At 50.2% G+C, this 23251-nt stretch overlaps 1 protein-coding gene across 4 annotated transcripts; it reads left to right on the forward strand.

Annotated features, from left to right (window-relative positions):
- Window positions 1-6297: 6297 nt before the first annotated feature.
- On the forward strand, window positions 6298-17697 carry TLE5 (TLE family member 5, transcriptional modulator). Of its 4 annotated transcripts, none has more exons than XM_077332141.1 (7): window positions 6303-6609; window positions 8455-8552; window positions 10289-10352; window positions 11671-11715; window positions 13207-13269; window positions 14438-14512; window positions 15987-17697. In XM_077332141.1, exons 1-7 carry the CDS (start codon window positions 6586-6588, stop codon window positions 16203-16205), a joined length of 588 nt encoding a protein of 195 aa, XP_077188256.1. In that variant the 5' UTR covers window positions 6303-6585; the 3' UTR covers window positions 16206-17697. The 4 variants fall into 4 exon arrangements, with proteins under 4 accessions (XP_077188258.1, XP_077188257.1, XP_077188256.1 ...); XM_077332140.1 differs by having other exon boundaries at window positions 6304-6609; window positions 15984-17697; XM_077332143.1 differs by lacking the exon at window positions 11671-11715 and having other exon boundaries at window positions 6298-6609.
- The last annotated feature ends 5554 nt before the right edge of the window (window positions 17698-23251 follow it).

Consider the following 23251-nt stretch of genomic DNA (forward strand, 5'->3'; position numbering starts at 1 on the left):
CATGAATTTGTCTCCAACAAGTCCTACCAGACCAACCTGGTTTCCTTTTTTGACCAAGTAACAGGTTTGCTGGATCGTGGAAATTCAGTTGATGTCATTTACTTGGATTTTAGTAAAGTTTTTGACAAGATTCCCCATGATGTTCTGATGGATAAGTTGAAGGACTGCAATCTGGATTTTCAGATAGTTAAGTGGATAAGGAATTGGTTAGAGAACCGCACTCAAAGAGTTGTTGTCAATGGTGTTTCATCAGACTGGAGAGAGGTGAGTAGCGGGGTACCTCAGGGCTCAGTGCTCAGCCCAGTACTTTTTAACATATTTATTAATGATCTAGATGAGAGGGTGGAGGGACTACTCATCAAGTTTGCAGATGACACCAAATTGGGAGGACTGGCAAATACTCCAGAAGATAGAGACAGAGTTCAACGAGATCTGAACATAATGGAAAAATGGGCAAATGAGAACAAGATGCAATTTAATAAAGATAAGTGTAAAGTTCTGCATCTGGGTCAGAAAAATGAAAAGCATGCCTACTGGATGGGAGATACACTTCTAGGTAACACTGTGTGTGAACGAGACCTTGGGGTACTTATGGATTGTAAACTAAACATGAGCAGGCGGTGTGATGCAGCGGTAAAAAGGCGAATGTCATTTTGGGCTGTATCAACAGGGGCATCACATCAAAATCACAAGATGTCATAGTCCCATTGTATATGGCACTGGTCAGAACACACCTGGAGTACTGTGTGCAGTTCTGGAGGCCTCACTTCAAGAAGGACATAGATAAAATTGAAAGGGTACAAGGGAGAGCGATGAAGATGATCTGGGGCCAAGGGACCAAGCCCTATGAAGATAGGTTGACGGACTTGGCAATATTCAGCCTGGAGAAAAGGAGGTTGAGAGGGGACATGATAGCTCTCTTTAAGTATTTGAAAGGTTGTCCCTTGGAGGAGGGCAGGATGCTGTTTCTGTTGGCTGCAGAAGAGAGGACACGCAGTAATGTGTTTAAACTTCAAGTACAACAATATAGGCTAGATATTTCTGGGGGGAAATTTTCACAGTCAGAGTAGTTCAGCAGTGGAATAGGCTGCCTAAGGAGGTGGTGAGTTCCCCCTCACTGGCAGTCTTCAAGCAAAGGTTGGATACACACTTTTCTTGGATGCTTTAGGATGCTTAGGGCTGATCCTGCGTTAAGCAAAGGGTTGGACTAGATGGCCTGTATGGACCCTTCCAACTCTATGATTCTATGACAGGCTGGAAATCTGAGCTAAAATGAATAAAATGAATTTTAATAGTAAAAAAATGTAAAGTTCTGCATTTAGGTATTGAACAAAGAGATAAGGTTGGTCTGACGTTACTTGTTCCTGCAAAATCCATGATGAGTCTTAGACTGTTTGATGACTTGTTCCAAAATTTTGCCAGCTGCTGATGTCAAACTGAGAGGTACCCGGATCAGAGATGACATCTGCAAGTACTTTTAGAACCCTTGGATACAATTCATCTGGCCCAGAAGACTTTGTTTCATTTAAAGAAACTAGGTGTTTATGGACTGCCCCCACAGTGATCCTAGGCCACCATTCCCATCTCCGTGTTGTGTTACGTTTTTGTCACATTGAGCACTATTTCCCTCACAAGAGAAGACTGAGGAGAAATAGAAGTTAAGCAGTTCAGCCCTCTCTTCATCATCTGCTGTCATTTCACTTTCTTGTCCTCGCAGTGGTGCTGCTACCTCTGGCAAGTAAGAGCCTTTTATGACACAAAGGCCCACTCAGCAGAGGGTGGAGCTAGCAGTCAGCTCCTAAATCAGTTGCTAAGATGCCACTTCCTCCTTCTCCCAGCTCCAAATACAAAGGGAAATACTATTTTACACAAAGAGAGATTAAAACATGAGATTCACTGCCAGAGGATGCCGTGATGGCCACAGGCATAGAATGCGTCAAAAAGGTATGAACTAAAGTGTGCGTGCACATGAAAATATAAACTTTGTTGGTGTTCAGCATGCTCCTGGACTCAAACCTTGTTCTGTGGTTTCACAACAAATCAGTGACTCCCCCTCCCCAATCTCCCTTCATGGAAGCTTGACCCCAATTTTGATCTCTGGCCCGAGCCTACTAGGTATTGGTGGTTTATAAATCTTCTAATAAATAATAACAACCCCAAGCCCTTGGGGAAATGTTTAGAAAATGCCAGATGGCTGGATCCTCTCTGTTTCTGCAAAGGCCACAAGTGGAGGTGAAATATTTAAACATGCTGCCTCAGCAAAACAGTCTGAGTCTAGTAGCACCTTTAAGACCAACAAAGAGTTAATAAATAAAACTTTGTTGGTCTTCAGGGTGCCCCTGAACTCAATCTTTGCTCTGCTGCTGAAGACCAACATGGTGACTCACCTGAATCTATGGCATGGCAGGTCACAGTTGTTTGGGGCAAATTGATTCTGATCAACACCATCACTGTGCATGAATCCATACACAATTGTTGCTCCTGCCTCACAGCAAGTGTGCAGGGTCAGACCACATAAGTGTTAAACATCTGGGAACTTCAGGCAGCAAGGGGATTGCAAATGGGAACAGGAGGGGGGAGAAGGTAACCTCCCTGCATAGAGGGCGTTTGGGGAGGCAGCAGAAGGGAATATTATTGGGGAGGGGGGGGAAATCGCATGTTTTCAGTCCAGAGATGTGTGAAGGCATGTCTTAACTGGAAGGGGGAATCCCCACCCACAGAAGATTTCCCTGACTGGTTGTCAAAGTCTTCTGGGTTCTCAGTACAAATGGAGCAAGTGAAGCGGTGCCTATTCCAGATTAAGACGGTAGATGCAGAACCCCTTGGGCAGGAAATTAATTTTGCAAGCAGGGTAACGGTTGGGAGGGGAGAATGATGTGGGCAGAATCAAGGAGGGAAATTAATTTGGGGAGAAATGAATCTACAATGACAGCCCATGTTTTTCCGTACACGTGGGGCGAAGGAGTGGTAAGAAGGCATGGCTATCTTAGAACAGTTTTGTTGAGTAATATCAAAATCCCTCTCTAAGGAACTTCAAGCAGATGACAGTTACCCTATATTTATTTGTTTGTTTGTTTATTTATTTATTATCCACCACTCTCGGCACACCGGCTTGTGGCTGGTTACATAACAATACAAGACAATAAAATCCCAAATTAAAATCTCATTTAAAACTCATATCCTTAAAAAAAAAAAAGAGCCTCTTGTGGCGCAGAGTTGTAAGGCAGCCGTCTGAAAGCTTTGCCCATGAGGCTGGGAGTTCAATCCCAGCAGCCGGCTCAAGGTTGACTCAGCCTTCCATCCTTCCGAGGTCGGTAAAATGAGTACCCAGTTTGCTGGGGGGTAAACGGTCATGACTGGGGAAGGCACTGGCAAACCACCCCGTATTGAGTCTGCCATGAAAACGCTAGAGGGCATCACCCCAAGGGTCAGACATGACTCGGTGCTTGCACAGGGGAAACCTTTACCTTTACCCTTTTATCCTTAAAAAACTCAACAATTCAAAACAGATGGCAGTAAAATAACTAAGCCCTCCCTACCATGGGGAGGCTGCCAGCCGGGGCAGCGAGAGACTATGACAACCGGTCACGCTGACAACAGAACCAGCGTGACCTCGTATCTTCCTAAGGGGGGGGGGCCTCCAGATTTTCCTCTTACACTGGCTTCTACTGTAAACCTGGTGGAAGAGCTCTATTTTGCAGGCCCTGTAGAAATCCAAAAGCTCTCCATGGCCTGCAGCTCTTCCGTGAGCTCATTCCATCAGGTAGGGGCCAGGATCAAAAAGGACCTGCATCTCATCGAGGCCAGGCTGGGAACCAGTAATTTGGGAACCCTGCGGGGGGCATAGGGCAGCAAGTGGTCTTAGTTTTTAATTGCTTGTATTTTAATTTTGGTCTGAATGACCGTAAATAAATATTGATTGATTGATTGAAGTGGTCCCACAGATACGTGGGTCACAGACCGCAAAGGGCCTTAAAGGTCAAAACTAAGACCTTGAACCTGGGTAGGGCCAACTGACAGATACTGCAGGCTGTGTTTGGGTCTTGGTAGGTTGTGTGGGACTTTGAACACCAATGCTTTTTGGAGACACCAGTGACTATGATCCTAAGCCATTCTTGCCGAGGAGTAAACTCTGTGCGATTCAGTAAAACATATTTTCCTAGGTATTCAAGGATTTCTGTCCAAGACTCAAAGAGACTCCAAGAATTAATGTGAAGAAGAGTTGGTTCAAAGCAGATTACAATCACCTTCCCTCTCCCCAAAACAGACACTCTATGAGGGAGGTGAGGCTGAAAGAGCCCCGATATTACTGAAGAAGAAGAGTTGGTTCTTATATATTGCTTTTCTCCACCTGAAGGAATCTCAAAGCAGCTTCCAATCGCTTTCCCTTTCCTCTCCCCACAACAGACACCCTGAGAGAGCTGAGAGAGCCTTGATATTACTGAAGAAATTGGTTCTTATATGCCGCTTTTCTCTACCCAAAGGAGACTCAAAGCGGCTTACATTCGCCTTCCCCACAACTGACACCCTGTGAGGGAGGTGAGGCTGAAAGGGCCATGATTTTACTGCTCAGTCAGAACAGCTTCATTAGTGCTGTGGTAAGCCCAAGGTCACCAAGCGGGTTGCACGAGGGGGACTGAGGAATAAAACCACCCGGCTTGCCAGATTAGAAGTCCGCGCTCTTAACCACTACACCAAGCTGGCCCTGTGCAGGGCAGAACCAGTCTCCTCCTTCACACTTTCTATGGGGTAGATAGTCTGAGGAAGAGTGCTTGCACTCAAAAGCTCATGCCTTGAATAAATCTTTGTTAGTCTTAGAGGTGCTACTGGGCTCTGATTTTATTTTTCTATGGGGTAGTCTTTGATGGCCACCAAGACGGTTAACTGTTGAATGTCCTGCCAATATTTTTGAGCCTCTTCATTTCATTCTGTCTAGACTGAAGGCCTGCAGGAGATGGCAGCAGAGCAGAGCAGACCGGTGACAGCCGCATGTGGCCCTGTGTGCCAGAGGGAAGTGCAGCACCCCTTGGGAGAAGGAGTTTGGGCGCAACTGTGGCCTAGGCAGAGCAAGCAGCCCAGAAAACAGCAGATGAGACCCTCACAAGAGAATAACTCTTCATTCAGCCTGGGGTGTGTGTTTGTGTGTGACTCTAATGGCAGAAAGTGAAGAGGAACTAAGGAGCCTGTTGATGCGGGTGAAGGAGGAGAGTGCAAAAGTTGGCTTGAAACTCAACATCAAGAAAACAAAGGTCATGGCATCCGGCCCAATCCATTCCTGGCAAATAGATGGGGAAGGAATGGAGGTAGTGACAGATTTTATTTTCCTGGGCTCCAAGATCACTGCAGATGGGGACTGCCGCAAAGAAATTAAAAGACGCTTGCTTCTGGGGAGGAAAGCTATGGCAAATCTAGACAGCATCCTAAAAAGCAGAGACATCACCCTGCCAACAAAAGTGCGTCTAGTCAAGGCTATGGTATTCCCAGTTGCAATGTATGGCTGCGAAAGTTGGACCATAAGGAAGGCCGAGCGTCAAAGAATTGAGGCTTTTGAACTCTGGTGCTGGAGAAGACTCTTGCGAGTCCCTTGGACTGCAAGGCGAACAAACCGGTCAGTCCTAGAGGAGATCTGACCTGACTGCTCCTTAGAAGGCCGGATCCTGAAGATGAAACTCAAGTACTTTGGCCACCTCATGAGAAGGAAGGACTCCCTGGAGAAGAGCCTAATGCTGGGAGCGATCGAGGGCAAAAGAAGAAGGGGACGACAGAGAATGAGGTGGCTGGATGGAGTCCCTGAAGCAGTCGGTGCGAACTTAAAGGGACTCCGGGGAATGGTAGAGGACAGGAAGGCCTGGAGGATCATTGTCCATGGGGTCGCAATGGGTCGGACACGACTTTGCACCTAACAACAACACAGCTGATGGGGTATTTGGGTGCGGAGCTGCGCCTCTACTGTAAAACGCAGTCTAACCACAGGGGTGTTATCAAGGAGGAAAGTTGTGCCTACCTTTTCTGGCTGTTGTGCGAATAAAGTTGGGGCGTGTGTGTGTGTGTGCGCGCGCGAGAAATCCAGCCAGAACTCCAGAGGGGACGGCCGGGATGGAGATGCGCTGGCAGGATGTGAATTCCAGCAGGGATGTTGCTTGGTGGCCTTGGGAAGGGGGAGGGGGGCTTCCTTTGCTCCGGCCGTGGCCCCGCGTGGCCGGGGCTGTGGCTGTCCCGGGGGGAGGGGGTGGGTGGGCGGCGGGGCCGTCCCGTCGGGTGGGGGCGGGGGGCGGGGCGCGGGAAATGCCGGCGCGGAGCAGCAGGTGGGGCTGGTGTTCAGCCGCAGGAGCGCAGCCCGCAGCCGCCATTAAACAATAGGGGAAGCCGCCATCCGCCCGTCCGCCATCCGCCGCGGCCACCTCGCCCGGCCCGGCCCAGCCCCGCACCCACAGCCAGCCAGCCTCGGACAGCGAGCGGGCATCGGGGGCGCTCCGGGGCCCGGCAGCGGAGGCGGCGTCCAGCGGGCCTTGGCCGGGCGGCGGAGCCACAAAGGCGGCCGGAGGAGGCGCCGGAGCCGCCCGCTGGGCCCCCCGCGCGGCCCCCATGTTCCCCCAAAGCAGGCACTCGGTACGCGGGCGGGGACAGGCGGGCGGGAGCGGGCGAGGGCGTTCGGCTAGCCCTGCGAGGTCGGCCCGCGTCTTCCGGGCGGGGAGGGGGAGGAAAGGGGAGAAGAGGGGGAGGGGAGGGGGGCTGCTGCTGCTGCTGCTTCGCCCCTCGCGACCTGGGGGAGGGGAGGGGAGGGGAGGGGGTTCGCGCGCCCGCCCTCCCTCCGGCCCCCCTGGCCGTCCGGGAGGAAGCTGCCTGCGGGGCCCGCCTGGGGTCACGGCGAGGGCTGGGCTCTGCTCTGCGGCCCGGCCGGAAGAGCCGCGTAGGGCCCGACCCGGCGTGCTGCCTTGGCCGTCTCCCCCCAAACCAAAGGCGCACAAAGCCTGCGGGGTCCCCGAAAGACTGGGCCAGCCCCTATTGGCCAGTGCCAGCAGCAGCGCGCTTCCTCCCCTCGCGCGCAAGTCCGCCTGGGGGGCCCAGGTGAGCAGTCGCGGCACTGGCACCGGGGGCAGAAAGACCCCCGTCGCTTCCCGCACGGGTCCTGCCGCCTCGCTTGGCTTGGCCCTCGGAGCCAGGCAGCCGGACCAGGGAGTTCGTCAGGGGCCCAAGATGTGCCGCCCAATGCCCTCATCTCTTTGGGTGGTGGTGGGGGGGCAGACGTCAGCCCCCCCCCCCGGATGCCTGTTGATTTTGGCCTCCCTGAAGGCTCTGCTCTGAGGGACAGTGGACCCCCACCCCCACCCCCACAAAGGGAAGGGACAGGATGGAGTGCAAGGAGGAGGAAGGGTTTGAGCCCCCTCACCTGCCCTGCTTAATCTTCACTCCCTGGCGGTAAGCTAGGAACGTGTGCACAGAGAAGAAATGAAGAGGGTTTAGGGTGAAATTCTGATGTGCTTGACCCATGCCATCCCCCCTCTTTCTGCACTGTCCCTTGGTGTCACCTGATGAGACACTCAGGTGTACCTCCCCCCTCTCTGTGTCCAGTCACCCCTCCCTGGCTGCTTGCTCAAGGTCTAAATGAAGGCTCTTGGTGCTCAGAATCGGCCTTCTCCAGCAATTTTGGAATCGGTTCCATGTCTTCGAGCCTGTGAGGGAGCCTTCTACTGGAACAGGCCCTCAGCCCTTTGAATAGCAGATGTCCTCTCCCAGGTCTGGAGCAGAGGTCTTTCAAACCACCTGCTACCTCACCCCTTTAGCCAGAGATGCTGGCAACTGTTCCGGGAGCCTTTGGCATGCAAAGCCTGAATTGAGACCCTGGCCCAGGGGAAAAGGGAACGGATAATTGGCCCTTCTTCTCCCCTGTTGCTCTTTTCAGTTGTGCAGGGATTCTAAAGTTGGGAGAATTAGAAGGATAGTAAAGAATCCCTCCCTTGTATTGCAGGCCTGAATCAAGCCCCCCCCCCAATATTTATCAATAAAACAACACCCTCGTGGCTCTCCCAGTAGTTTGAAGCCAGGGCCTGGACCATGTTTGAGGCAGGAGGAAGCCCGAGGTGGCAGAAGAGACTGTCCCCTCATCCTGCAGGTAAAGGGATGCACATTTTGCATATCTCCCAAATGTAAAAATAAAAACTCCCTCCAGGTTGAAAAAATTAGCAGTCCACCATTGTCCGTTCTGCTCAATTTGTGCTTCTGGCCAGTTTTTCCAGCCGGTTGTGCAGTCAGAGGTGGCTCGCTTCCTTTTGCCACCAGCCGTTTGGCATGGATCGGTCTCCCTTTTGGAGACACTTGGCAGGTGGCTTTACGCGCCTCCATGAGGAGTCGTTTGGTTGCAGGGCAGCCTAGCAATACAATCAAAGTCGCCAGAATTTGCCGCTGTTTAGCACTGCCTAAAATATATTCCCCCCCCTCCCAATTCTGTCCCAGGGTTCCTCTCATCTGCCGCAGCAGTTGAAATTCACCACATCAGATTCCTGTGACCGGATTAAAGATGAATTCCAGCTGCTTCAGGCTCAGTACCACAGGCAAGTTTCTTTGACTAACACCCCCGCCCTCCAGCCTCTGGGCCCCAGATTTCTCCCCCCTCAATTGAAAAGTAACAGCATGCTTCAGTCTCAAAGCCAAAAAAGGCCTTGTTTTCAAGTGTGTAAGGATAAGGATTATTCAAAGGAGGGTGCCTGCTGTCATTCTGTATGAGAATCTGTTCTCGGGCGGGGAAGTGGAGACCTTGCTTGGAGGCCCAGTGACTAGTAATTCCCCTGCACCTCCACCTGGAGAATGATTAGTCCAGTTTATCTTGCTTAGATGGTACAGAGTCACCCTCATCCTATATTTAAAGGAAGAGAGTACGATCAGAACAGAAAATCATGCAGAGAGGACAAGGATGTCCTCCTCGGGGTGGGGTGGGGGGGAGCATCTGGGATCCCAGGAACCTTTCATTTATTTCTTGGGCCACTTTTACAGTATGCAAGCGTACTCTTACATGCATTGTGGAGAGTTCAGGATGACTAAACTTTTTGTTGTGTGGCACTGCACCCCCCCCCCATTTCCATAGCTCAGATGAGATACCTTCCCATGCTCCATCTGTTATCCATGGCTGCTTTTCCTCTGCAAAAATAATGTACTTGGGCAGGAAGCTTTTCTGACACTGATTTGGTGGTCCAACACCAGGGAAGGATCTCCAGCATGTCCGGTTGTATGGGGAACAAGGTTGTCAGAACCATTTTGCGGTTCGGCTCTCAGGACGGAAGTGGCAAGGCAGGCTGTGATGTGAAACCAGGAGGGGCTGGGGGCTTGAGCGTTTAGGAAGAGGCGCCTTCCCATGCAAAACGTACTCTTCCACTTATAACCTTCTACACTAAGGTTGTGTGCCACGTTGTCCGATTCGGCACTGGCTGCGGCGTCCCAGAACGGCCGATTTGGACAACGTGGCGCACAACCCTAGTCTACACCAGTGCAGTCTACGTGTTTCACTCAAAGAGCCCACAAAAAAATGAAACATGGCACAGCTAACGGAATAGATGACCCCCTGCTTTGGGATTCCTGACTCCTTTATTGTGTCCCTGTTCTGTGATGCAGAGAAGAAATTCTGCTGATTTGGGTACTTCCCCCCCCACACACACACACACACACATGCGCCTTCCTCCTTCTATGGCAGCCCTCTGATTGCCCCAAGGGCAATCCTCTACCCCCTACCCCAGGAGTAGCATTTCTAGCTACAGGGAAAGGTGGAGAAGAAGGATTGGCTATCTGGAATGGGAACCATCACTTAATATTTTGAACTGTTTTTGCACTTTTTAAAAACCGAGTTGAAGTGATACGGGCCCCAATTAGGGCTGTAGGTGGGGCTGATTTCCAGATGATGTAAATTGCTTATTTATTTTAAATATTTATTGTATTTCTCCTGGAGAAAACGGCTGCTTTGGAAGATGGACGGCATGGCATTGTGTCCTACTCAGGTCAATCCCCTCCCCAAGCCCTCCCCTCGTCAGGCTGCACCCTCAAATCTCCAGGTATTTCTGGAACCAGAGTTGGCAACCCGAAACCCAATACTAGCGTAATTAGAAGGCGTCATCTTTTAAAGCAGGGGGAAATGAAATGTTGAAATGCTGTGAGCTTATTGAATCTCTGCTAAAATTTCAAAACGTTGTGAGCTTGTGGAAATCTCTGCTAAAATTGCCTCATTCAGCCAATGACACTTCCCTCCCCCCCCCCCTCTGCTTCCCTTTTGGGGGGGCGTGTCCCGTTCCTCTCTCTGCAGCCTGAAGTTGGAATGCGATAAACTTGCAAGTGAGAAATCAGAGATGCAGCGTCATTATGTCATGGTAAGACTTCTATTTTTCCCCCGTGTGGCGGGCTGCCAGTTGACGAGGCCGGTGACAGGTAAAGCTCTTAAGCTGCCGAATCTCGACCCTGGGGTCACCATGGGCCCCATTTCCCATACTGTTAAATTCTGCACTGAAAATGGCACTTAATACCATTTCTAGCTATTATGTGCTAAATTGGGGGGCTCTTGCTGGATCTAATATCTGTTTCATTATTTACTGTTTAAAGAACTCACAGCCATAATCTCACTTGGTTCCCCCCCATGCCTAACATGTGAAGTGTGCAGTTGCCAGCCTCCAGGTAGGGCCTGGAGATCTCCCACTATAGAGATCAGTTCTGCTACAGGAAAACAGCTATAGCATTATATTCTGCTAAAGTTCCTCCCCTCCCCTAGCTGCACCCCATGCATTTCCCCACCCAGGGCTGGCCACCCTAGACTGATAAGTAAGTCCCTTAAAAATATTAAAATGGGAGGGGGGTCCTTCCCAAGCTCAGTGAGCATCAGGAAATCCCCAGTTACTTGTGGTCAGTTGTCCTTTTTTGCCTTAGGGCCCAAACACCTGTAGAATGCACACAGTTGCAAGGGGGGGGGGCTCCATGGCCTCCGTTGCTGACTGCCTCTCCCTTTCACTATGTTATGGAAATGTCTGGGTGATTAGCATGATTTATGCGGTTGCCTCTGAAAGGCTATTGGTCGGTTAACTGCAGGCCAGGTAGAGGGAGCGGGCCACCGCCTTCTCCTTGCTTAAGGTCAGGCAGTGGCTGCTGCATGACGGGTTTTTTTTTTTTATTATTTCCTTCCGTCAAGGAGTCATTAATGCCAACGAGAAAGATTTCCAAAGCTCCAGAGAGACAAGCAGCAGCGCCTTCCCTGGAGCGAGGAGATAAGAGGGAGGAGGTGACTGTGGTCTATCTCCTGGGAAACTGTGCATTAAAAAAAAACCTGGGATGAAAAGGAGCTCTCTGTATCCGCCAGGGCGCTAGGAGTCTGCCTGCTGCGCTTCTGCAGGAATGCAGGGAGAAAAGAAAGGCAGGATACGGCTCTGGGGAATATAAAATTCTCCCCCCTCCCCAGACCTGGTCTTTTATTTATTTTACAAGGCCCCATTTCTAGTCCTCATGGCTTAGACAGAGGCAGTCAAACTGCGGCCCTCCAGATGTCCATGGACTACAATTCCCATGAGCCCCTGCCAGCGAATGCTCTCTGTTGGAAACAGGATACTGGGGCTAGAGGAATTATGGGTCTGATCCAGCAATGCAGCCTTACCTTTCTTCTCTCTCCCTACCTCAAATTCGACCCCCCTTCCCCTTTTCCAGTATTACGAGATGTCCTACGGGCTCAATATCGAAATGCACAAACAAGTAAGTTCTGGCTTACGTTTCTTTTGACAATGCGTGGCGGAACCCTGCAGGGCTGTCTTTTAAAAGTTTTCACAGCACTTCTGTCCCTTGAGTTTTTCAGCTGTGCCCACATAAAGGCACTGTCTAGCCAGTGTCAGGAGTTGGCGGTTAGTTTGGAGGACCATGTTCTTCTCCTACCACTGCCACAGGTGCTGGAGAAGTGGTAGAACAACATCTGTATTTTGTGAATGAAGGACGCTAGGATCGGTTGTGAAAAGGGAGATGGCATGAGAATCTGGTTTGTGGTTTAGCGGCAGTTCCTGGACTGTCTAGGACAGGGTTGGCAAAACCTGCTCTCCAGATCCTGCTGGCAGGGGCTCATGGGAACTGTAGTCCATGGACATCTGGAAAGCCACAGTTTGGCCACCCCTGGTCCAGGAAGTGGGCAAAGTTTGACTCCAATGGCAACTTTACAACCAACAAAGTTTAATTCTGGGTATAAGCAGAGTGTGCATGAGTGCTTAAAGCTTAAACCAGGGGTAGTCAAACTGCGGCCCTCCAGATGTCCATGGACTACAATTCTCAGGAGCCCCTGGCAGTGTTCGCTGGCAGGGGCTCCTGGGAATTGTAGTCCATGGACATCTGGAGGGCCGCAGTTTGACTACCCCTGGCTTAAACCCTGAATAAAGCTGTGTTGGTCTCAAACTTTGTCCTGTTTCTTCAGACCAACACAATGACCCACCTGAATCTGTCTAGGAGAGTGTAATTAAAGGGGTGGTGGGCTATGGACCCTTTGAATAATGCTGTTTGTTAATTCTACATTGGGGGGGGCATGTAGCAGTGGCAACAAGAAAGGCACTCTATTCATGCTCAGGGGTACCTTTAGTATTTCCTAGCAGTTTCTTTCCATGAGGCGTACACCAGCAATCCTGCTGACCCTCCTCCAGCCTTTTCTCCTGACGTTATCCCTCGAAGGTAGACCAGTCTTATTCCCACGTTGCAGATGGCATGAGGACTGGGGCCAAAAGTGAGACCTGGCTGGATTACCATGCAGGTTCATGACAAGAAAGATTCAAACTGGAAGCTTTCCTGACCTATTTAGTGCATCATGCCCTGCTTCTTTCTCTTGTTGGGAGGGCTCATAAAGCAAAGCTTGCAGGTGTATAAATTTTTTTTTTATATGGTGGTGAAAGCTGTGTTTGAATTTGATACCTTGATAGAGTTCAAATATTAGAGACTTATAACAGAAATTTGCTGGCTCCTTTCAAAACTTCTGCCTTTCTCCCCCTCCCCCTCCCCCCTCGAATAACTGACCTTCAATATGGAATCGGAAATGTTAAAAATATTCCCATTGGGAAAAGATAAAGGTGGACATTTTTGTTCAGGCACCTGTGTTTGCAGGAGACCCTACTTGTGAAATGCTCTTGGCGCTCTTTCTGCCTGTCCCTTTCCCACGTTTTCCTGAGGGGCCACCAGTGTAGACCTTGTCTTCTTTTGTCTTCCCCATTCCAGGCTGAAATCGTCAAGCGGTTAAATGGGATTTGTGCTCAGGTGTTGCCGTACCTTTCACAAGAGGTAATTCCCCCACCCACCCACAAGATCAGTATGCAGGAGGCATCAGGAGGGTCCCTTAGCCAAAGAGACAAAAACAACGGCGGGCGGTTTGAATCTGGTGGCACCTTTAAGCCCAACATAGTATACTTGCAGGTAGAAGCTTTTGTGTCCATGCACACCTCCAAGTCCCTGCAGATGAAAGCTCATCCGCAGAATAAATGAATTGGTCCCCAAAGGTGCCACTGGACCTAAACTTTGTTCTCGCTTGTGACCAACATGGTGACCCCTCTGAACCTGGTTCCCCCCATTGTCCTTTTGACCTTTGCACCCCCAATTCTATTCTGTCTAACCAGAAATGCCCTTTGTCCTGGTGATTATGCCCTTCCCCCCCTTACTTATTTGACCTTTGTAAAAACATTTATTGGCCGCCTTTCTTCCTTGCGAAGCTAAAGGCGACTCAGTCAACCAGTCTACCTTTAATGGCATTAAAAAAAAACCCATGCAACGTACAGTGAGTAACCTTCGGGACAGAAAATGTTACCATTGGAGCAGGTTGATAACAACAATCTAGAGACCTTTATTTTTTTAGACCCAAGCAACCAAACCAGGATAAAAGCTCCATGACCTGCTCAGTAATTTCCAGGTCTTGTTATCAGCCAACAAACAGCTGACAGCCTTGTCACCTGGTACATTAACGGAAGGCAGTAAAGGTAAAGTCAAACGTTGGCGAAGTTGATCATAACTAATGCATCGTAAAATAACATGGTGGAATGGATCTGGTTCATTGCTGCTAGCCCTTTCATGGCGAGGAGGGCCCCTGTATCTGCCCGTCACCATAGCTGAGGGGAATATGTTAAACCTGGCGAACATAAAAGCTCTACGATAAGTTGGAATTAGAAAAGTACTGTGAATAAAATGCATGGAGTATCTGAAAATGCAAAAAACAAAAAATGCAACTTGCAATTAAGGACTACTTTAATCAAATGTGGTCCAAAATGAAACTGGCCTCAGCTGCTTCCCAGAGATCGGGGGGGGGGGGGTGCGCGCAGGTGCACTTGCCTGGGGTAGTTGCTCCACAGTTATGGGGCTGCCACCAAAATGAGCCTCTTTCGTGGGGGCCCCAAACACTTACGCCCCAAGTCTCTACCTGGTGTATATAATGTGTGGACATGGTCTTGTCTTCCGCCAGCACCAACAACAGGTCCTGGGAGCCATCGAGCGAGCGAAGCAGGTGACGGCCCCCGAGCTGAACTCCATCATCCGGGTTCGTGGCGCTCCTGATGGGAACAGGTCGTATTGGAGGGCGGGGCTGGGGAAAGGGAGTTCCTGGGTGGCGGGGGAAGGGGGGGAGAGCTGTCATCGTGTTGTCAGTACTGGATGCCACAGACACTGTGAGTCCCTCACATTGACTAACATGTTCCCAATGAAACGTCCCTTTTTGCACTCAGGGCCTTGCTTGAAGGGGCCGGCTTGGTGTCGTGATTAAAAGCGATGGCCTCTAATCTGGAGATGGGCTTGATTCCCCTCTCCTCCTCCACATGCAGCCAGCTGGGTAGCCTTGGGCCAGTCCCAGTTCTCTCAGAGCTCTCTCAGCCCCACCTACCTCACAGGGGGTCTGTTGTGCAAAAAGGAAGGGAAAGGTGATTGTAAGCCACTTTGCGATTCCTTTGGGCAGTGAAAAAAGGGGTATAAAAACAGCTCTTTCTCATGCATGTCTGTCACTCAGCCCAGGAGTCCCCTGAAGCACATTCATGACTATTTTGTCCAAAGCCCAGACTGTGTTTCCTTGAAAGGAGCCAATGGAGAGAAGGCTTGGAGGTAGAACCAGGCCAGCCAAGAGTTGAGGTCACCAAGGCAGCCCCCTCCCTCCAGAGAGGGGGGGAGCAATTTTTATTTGTTTTATTTATGCTTGTATTTATCAGCCACCACTCCCAAACAATCGGCTTATGGCGATTCACAATGTCAGCCCACCTGGGACACAGTCTAGTCCTTTGGCTGCTGGACGCTGCTATCCCTTGGTTCTTGCACATGTATTGAGGGCAGCTTGTTCCCCATGGGCCAGGTCAGTAAAAGGGTAGCATTGACCAGCTTGGCTAGAAGAAGAGTTGGTTCTTAGATGCTGCTTTTCTCAGCCCGAAGGAGGCTCAAAGTGGCTTCCCTTTCCTCTCCCCACAACAGACACCCTGTGGGGTGGGTGAGGCTGAGAGAGCCCTGATATTCCTGCTCAGTCAGAACAGCTTTATCAGTGCCGTGGCGAGCCCAAGGTCACCCAGCTGGCTGCATGTGGGGGGGGGGTGCAGAATCGAACCCGTCATGCCAGGTTAGAAGTCCGCACTCCTAACCACTACACCAAACTGGCTAGTGGAAAGTGTGGCGCATTTGCAACTGGCTTATGGGGTTTGAAGGCAAGTGACATTCAGAGGCCTCTGCGAAGCTAGCTTGGTTGCCTCTCTCTGCTGCTTACCAAAAGTGGATGAAAGTTTTTTAAAAAGCTGCCACAACAGCTGTGCCCCTGCAGCTCTAAAGCTGGGGGGCCCAAGCAGTGGTTCTCCAGTTGTCCATGGACTACATTTCCCATGAGCACCAGGTGGCAGGGACATGGACATCTGGAGAACCACTGTTTGGCCCTCCCCCTGCTCTAGAGCGATGGTGCCCGGCTGCCTTGTGGGGCTCCTGGCCTTCTGCTTGCTCATCCGGCTCTTCTCTCTCCTGGTGTGTTTCTCGTTTCTCTACAGCAGCAGCTCCAGGCTCACCAGCTGTCCCAGCTCCAAGCTCTCGCCCTGCCCTTGACCCCGCTGCCTGTGGGGCTGCAGCCCCCCTCTCTCCCCACTGTCAGTGCCAGCACGGGCCTCCTCTCCCTGTCTGCCCTGGGATCGCAAGCTCACCTCTCCAAGGAGGACAAGAACGGCCACGATGGGGACGCCCACCAAGATGACGATGGGGAGAAATCGGATTAGGAGGGGGGGGGGTTGGGATGGGGGGGGGGAGTGATCCAGCATGGAGAGGGAAGAATGGCAGTGGGGGGAGGGGGGTTAGGTATAAACTCTCGGTGAACCTGCAGATGTTCGGCGGCGGTGGGGGGAGCAGCAGCTGACCAATTGGCCTCCCAGGTGGTCATTTTTGCCCCAGCCACCTCTGCAGCAAGAACACCTTGGCCCCGCCCCCTTTTCTGATCCCAGGCACTTAGCTGGAGCCCTGGCACCCATTGGCAACCCATCCAGTGGTCGTTCAGGGTGGGTGAGGCGGGGCAGGAGCTTAACTCCTTCCTCCTTGGCCCCTATAAATTCCCTGTCTTAAATATGGGCATGTCCATCAAAACACTAATTTGTTGTGGGCACATCTTCCCGTGCAGCTACTTGACTGGCACGCAATGCTCCCAGCGTCACACTTTGTGCAATGGGGTATGCTGTGGTCCTGGTGAAGGGCGTGGGGCGGAGGCAGCTCCAAGGTCCCAAAACCTGGTCTCGTTTCCTTGGGAGAATGCTGTGCTAAAATCTGCTTTCCAGGGCAGAGGGGAGGAAGAGTCCTCTGCGTTCTTGCTTTATTCTGGGAGTCCAATTCGCCAGGAGCCCTCTTTGGTGCACAATGGAGGTGCTATTCTGTATCCCTGGACCGCTGGCAGAAGGAAGGCTGTCTCCGATTGGCTCACTTGCTTGAAGCCCCGCCTCTACGGCACAAACTGCGGCTGGAAAATTCTTAGTGGGCGCCGCCCCTCAAGCTTGCTTAGTTGCTCCTCTGACCCTTTGGACTCTGGGAAGCCTCCAGTGCGAATCCAGCCTCTCTGCCCTGCTGCAGTGTCTGTGGTAACTCCTGAGGACCACCCCCCCCCATTCACTTCTCCAGCAGACCCCCTGCCTATACTGCCCCTCCGCCCCAGCCCGAACCAGCACTGTTGGCTGATGAGCACCTTCCTCCTTCCGCATGTATCTTGTTTTAAGGTAGCACAGAAGCAAAATTTATATATATACATATATAAATATATTAGTTCTGTATCTCCCACCCCCAGTAAACCTCTTGATGCTGTGTCATCTTCTTCCCCACTGGTGACTCCTGGAACCTTTTGGAACCTTTTGATGGTTGACCCCCTTTTCAATATATTAAGGTTGGAGGATGGGCAGAGGGGAGAGGGGGGCTTCTAAGCTTTCCTCCCCTTCTTCCCATCTCCTCCTGTTGTTGGTTTTATTTTTAAAGGATGCTGCAGCTTTCTCTTTTCTGTACGCTAGCTTGACTTTTGTTTTCACTTAACCAGAGAAATTTTAAGGGGGGGGGGAGAGAAAATTTCGTGTTTGTATATATTCCTTTTCGAGAGAGCGAGAGAGAGCTTGTTTGCTTCATGTGTTTATTAATCACTCAACCTATATTAAGAGGAACTGAGAGAAAATTCTGTATTGAGGATGTATTTAGCTGTGCCTTTCAAATAAATAAATCAGAGGGTTGGTTAAACGGTGATACTTTTAATGTGGTTTTTTTCCCCCCTCTTTCTCTGAACAAGCTTCGTTATTAAATGAGATCCAGCCAAACTGGATCCAGGCGCTTTTACTCGCTGGGAGACCGTGGCTGCTTGCCAGAAGAGGGGCCGAGCGCTTTGCAAGATTCTGTGCTTTCAGAAAACAGTGCTGCCACATTTTCGGGATGGTCCAAAGAGACTCAACAAGCCAGAGGGCTCCTTGACCCAGGGTCCAAGCAGCTCTCCCCCTGCTGTGCCTGTCTAGCCCCCTCTCCCATCATAGGGGATTAGGGCAAAAGTAAGAGCGGGGGCCGATGGTGAAGAGCTCTATGGAGGGGATATAAAACCAGAGTACTCTGGGTGTATAAGGAAAGACATTGGGAATATGGGATAGACCTCCCAAGATCCTCCTCTGAAGCAGGAAGGTGGGAGATTCAGGCAAATAAAAGGAAATAAAAGAATAAAATAAAAAAATAAAAGGAATAAAATAAAAAGAAAAAATAAAAGGAATAAAAGGAAATAAAATAAAAGGAAATAAAAATAAAAGGAATAAAAATAAATAAAAATAAAAGGAATAAAAAGAAATAAAAGGAATAAAAAATAAAAATAAAAGAAATAAAAAAGGAAATAAAAAGAAAGAAAAGGAAAATAAAAGGAAAATAAAAGAAATATTTGCCTTTATTCAGGCAAATAAAAGGAAGTACTTCACACAGCACACAGTTAAACTCTGGAACTTACTGCTGCAAGGACATGGCCATGGCCACCAACTTGAAAGGTGTTAAAAGGGGAGTGGACAGATTGATGGAGGATGCATGCCTGTCAATGGCCCCTAGTCACGATGGTGACCGAGTCCCTCCAGTACTGGAGGCAGAATGAGTAGTCTTTGTATTGGTAGCTGGGGAGCATTGGGGGTGTGGGGGGGGGAGCTACTGCTGTCCTCTTCCTCATGGGCTTTCTAGACGTGGCTGGTCAGCCGCTACATGAACAGAAAGCTGGACTTAGTGGGCCTTTGATCTAGCAGAACTCCTTTGTTCTTACAGGGGTTTCTATTCCAGCTGAAATGGGATATTGTGAAATCTAGAGTACTGTAAAAGAATTAGGTTGAGTCTTGGCAGCCTTCACTTTGCTTTTAAGGGGCCTGCTGCAGAGCCCACCAGTAAATACAACTCTCGGGAGCAGAGGCAGAAGCTTTGTGGGAAGATTACAGAGCCCGTGGTGCAGTGTGACTATGAGTGAAATGCACACCCAATAAAAACTTCCCAGGATAAGTTCTCTAGTGTAAACCGCCCTGAGACCTATTGGGAGAAGGGCGGTCTAAAAATTAAATAATAATAATAATAAAAATGCCCAAAGAGAGGCCAGTTTCCTACAATTCTGGCCCTTGGAGCAGAAAACCAGATTTTGATCATTTACCTGCAATGATGTCTCCCTTTTATTATCACCCTCTCCCATCTGTGGCCTTACCCTCCTTAACTCAGCAAGCGTGGATTGACAAAATACCTCTGAGTATGTAAAGAGACCTCCTTCCCCACCTGTTGCTGTTTACCCCACACCTAGAGCCCCATAGCTCACTAGCAGAACAGATATAGCATATGGGTGGCTAAACTGGTTCTCCAAATGCCAATGGACTGCAATTCCCATGAGCCCTTGGTGTAGTGGCATCTTCTAACTGTGGTGAGTCGTGTGCGATTCCCCTGCTCCCCTGTGTGGGTGCAGGAAGAGTTGGGCAACCTGTCACGACTAAAACTCCAGCCTGCAGCCTGGCATTAAACCTCCAGTGCATAAATGGTCATAGAGTGTCTGTTTTGGGGAGAGGAAAGGAAGCCAATTGTAAGGCACTTTGAGTCTCCTGACAGTGAGAGGTGGGGTATAAACCTCGACTCTTCTGTTTTGCCTGCTGAAATTCCCTGGTTCAGTTCCTGGCATCTCTAGTTAAAGGGACTTAGGAGGAGCTGGAAAAGGCATTTCTCTGCCTTGGGTCTTGGAGAGCTGCTGCAGTTCCTTATTAAGGGTCTTCAGAGTGCCATATAAAAAGCAGGGCTTCCTGAGAGGGTGGCCATAGACAGGCTTGGTCTCTAGCGGGTCTTAATCATATGTTGCCTTTACTAGCCTTATGGGAAGCGATGATGCAGTGTGACCACAAGTGACATTCTGAGTCCACATACAAGGGCAGATTGGAAGTGATGGGCCATGCCTTTGTTGAACTCTTGGGAGCTGGAACTACCGGATGGGGAGTAGTTGGTGCTTGGATAAATCAGGAAACAGGATTTGGATTTCTCAGGCAGTATGGAATAGGAGCCAGAGCAGAGGTGGCCAAACGGTAGCTCTCCAGATGTCCATGGACTATGGAGCCTGGCAGGGGCTCATGGGAATTGTAGTCCATGGACATTTGGAGAGCCACAGTTTGACCATCTCTCGCAGGGATAGTCAAACTGAGGCCCTCCAGATGTCCCTGGAGGGCCGCAGTTTGACTACCCCTGGGCTAGAGGCTCTGAGCGGGATCTGGGAGACTGTCTTGGAGCAGAGGGCATTGTGACAGAGAGTTCAAATTCCCACACTGTTTTCTGCTGATAGAGAGACCTTAGGCTGTCTCTCTCTGTAGCCCGCAGAATAGAGTGAGGATATGTGAGCCCCTTGGAGAAAGGATAAATCCATACCAACTAACCACTTTGGGGGGTATGTTTAAATACAGACTGTATTAAACAGCAGCCTTACTGTGGCACACCGGGGAGCAGCCGGAAAGCGACAAGTCCCTGCTCCAAGAGCCATACAATTGACATTGCAGGCCTGAATTTGAAAGCCTTCCCTTCTGGGCAGACGCAGGCGCTGGCCATCTTGGTCCTCGTGAAGCCAGACACCTGCCAAATCGTCTTTCCCCTCTCCTTCCTCCCATCCCCCACCTGCTGCCGTCCGGCCTCCATTTGCTGTTTTGAGCGGCTTCCTTTGCAGGTGAACCAGGAATGCTTTGTAATACCCGAGCAGGCTTTTTTGGTTGCTCTCCCACTGCATCACTAATGCAAGAGCTTTTGGTTCTGTGGAAGAAGCAAGAAGGGAAGGGAAATGGGCGGGGGGGAGGGAGAGGCATCAATAATTAAAAGTCACTAGAGAGAGCCTGTAAGTGAAGCCCAAAAAGAATGGATGGAAGGCCGTCGTTCTGGGCCGATTAAGGCCTGCAGGCAGCCAAGTGAATGCCCAGCGCTTCCCCGGTTAGGAAGATTTAGCTCGGAAAAGCAAAAACGGTTTGCAAGGAGAACTGCCTCCCCACCACCACAACCACCTCAAGGTTGGCTGTTGAGAGCAAAGGCCCTCTGCGGTGCCAGAGCTGCGACCTCTCGCTTTGAAAACCACATCCCTGTGGCAGCATTTTCCTGAACAAGAGCCCAATCCGTGGTGATTGGCAGCTGGCAGGCGGGTTAGTCTGCTGGTTGCAAAAAGGCAGTTTGTGGCATCTCACAGCCGTCAGCTGGAAAGTTGGCAACTCCAGCTGTGGCTAGGGGGCATCTGGCTGATGTCGGGTGGGCGTGGGGGAGAGATTGGGCAGACCTCATTCCGTGCCAGCCCTGCTTGAGCTCCTTGGAGGGATCACGGAGGGTGGTTTTGTTTTGTTTTGAATCTAATTTAGGCATTTTCTCTGCTGCCTTTCCGCTTGGAAAAGCCGCTGACCAAATGCAATGGGGACTGGGACAGATATTTGGGCAGAATGCAATGTTTTTTGAAATGCCACCAATTTTACTCCACTGCATTTCTAGCAGAGGGGAGCAGCCCTAAAAGAAACAGTTCTGCTGTAGAGAGGGGAGGGTCAAAGTAGGTCACCTGTGCCCAGGAGGCAGCCTTTTTAGTAGTTCCAGACTTGAGAGTCATGACCCTTCGAGGTGCCAGGTAGGCATGCCAGCCTCCAGATGGTTCCTGGGAGTCCCCTGGAATTACAGCTCATCCCCAGGCTGGAGACTTATTATTGATTTATTATTTATGATTCAGTTTATATCCTGCCACTCCCACACCATGGCTCATGGCAGGTTAAATCCCCATAAAACCATAAGCCCCATTAAAACCTCTTTTAAGCCCCCCCTCCAGGCGGTGACCAAACTCCCTCCCCCCTGCTCACAGATTTGTCACACCACCTCTGGACCTGTATAGTGCTTAGGAGCACGGACTTCTAATCTAGGGAGCCATGTTTGATTTCCTGCTCCTCCTTCCCATGCAGCCAGCTGGGTGACCTTGGGCTTTCCACAGCACTGATAGAGGTGTTCTGACCGAGCAGGAATATCAGGGCTCTCTCAGCCTCACCTCCCTCACAGGGTGTCTGATGTGGGGAGAGGAATGGGAAGGCGACTGTAAGCTGCTTTAAGATTCCTTCGTGTAGAGAAAAGCGGCATATAAGAACCAACTCTACTTCTTCAGTAATATCAGGGCTCTCTCAGCCTCACCTCCCTCACAGGGTGTCTGTTGTGGGGAAAGGAAGGGAAGGAGATTGTAAACCGCTTTGAGACTCCTTCCGGTGGAGAAGTGACATAATAAGGACCAACTCTTCTTCAGTAATATCAGGGCTCTCTCAGCCTCACCTCCCTCACAGGGTATTTGTTGTGGGGAAAGGAAGGAAAGGAGATTGTAAACCGCTTCCTTCCGGTGGAGAAGTGACATAATAAGGACCAACTCTTCTTCAGTAATATCAGGGCTCTCTCAGCCTCACCTCCCTCACAGGGTGTCTGTTGTGGGAAGAGGAAAGGGAAGGCGATTGGAAGCTGCTTTGAGACTCCTTTGAGGAGAGAAAAGCGTCATATAAGAACCAACTCGTCTTCTCCTCTTGTAAATGCCTCCCCATCTCTAGAGATTACTTTCTGCTATTGACTTCCATGAACCCCACCTTTCCTCACACTGGAGACAGAAAGCATTCTCCCCTGCTCCATTTTATGTACAACATCCCTGTGAGGGAGATCACAGTGAACATGTACGACTACCCCAAGGGAACCCAGTGAGCTTACATGGCAGAGTGAGGTTTCGAACCTTGGTTTCCCAGATGCTAATCCGATACTCTACAAACTTTGTAGAAACTACGGAACTTTTAAATATAATCAGATTTTGTATTTTGCTTTACATTCTCCTGATTGGGAGGCCGAAATTCTAGGCAGGCAGATAAAATTCTGATTAGTTGGGGGCAGATTTTAAATAGCTTTTTAATAGGAATAGGGTTACCAAGTTTACATCATTTAAATTTTTTTCACCCAGTGTAGCCTCTGGGAGCAGGTGACTGGAGTTTGGGACAGAACTGATGTTCCGTTATACTCCCCAAAAGAAAATGGCTTATATTGACTTTTGGTAGAGATGCTGAGAATACCTGTGGGCACGGACAGAGCACAGCGATGGCCACCATCCTGGAAGTGGGAGGCCTGGGTCCCTCTTGCTTTGGAAGTGATGTCGGGAAGCCCCCCCCCCAAGCCTCTCAGCCCCTATTTCCAACAAGAGTTGCCACAAATTCAGCAAAAATAAATAACGTGATGAATAAAAGATTAGGATGAAATGTGAGGCATCAAATATTTAGGCCCTGCAGCTGCCTGG

Source organism: Paroedura picta, chromosome 4 (assembly GCF_049243985.1).
Source record: "Paroedura picta isolate Pp20150507F chromosome 4, Ppicta_v3.0, whole genome shotgun sequence".
NCBI classification, from domain to species: Eukaryota; Metazoa; Chordata; class Lepidosauria; order Squamata; family Gekkonidae; genus Paroedura; species Paroedura picta.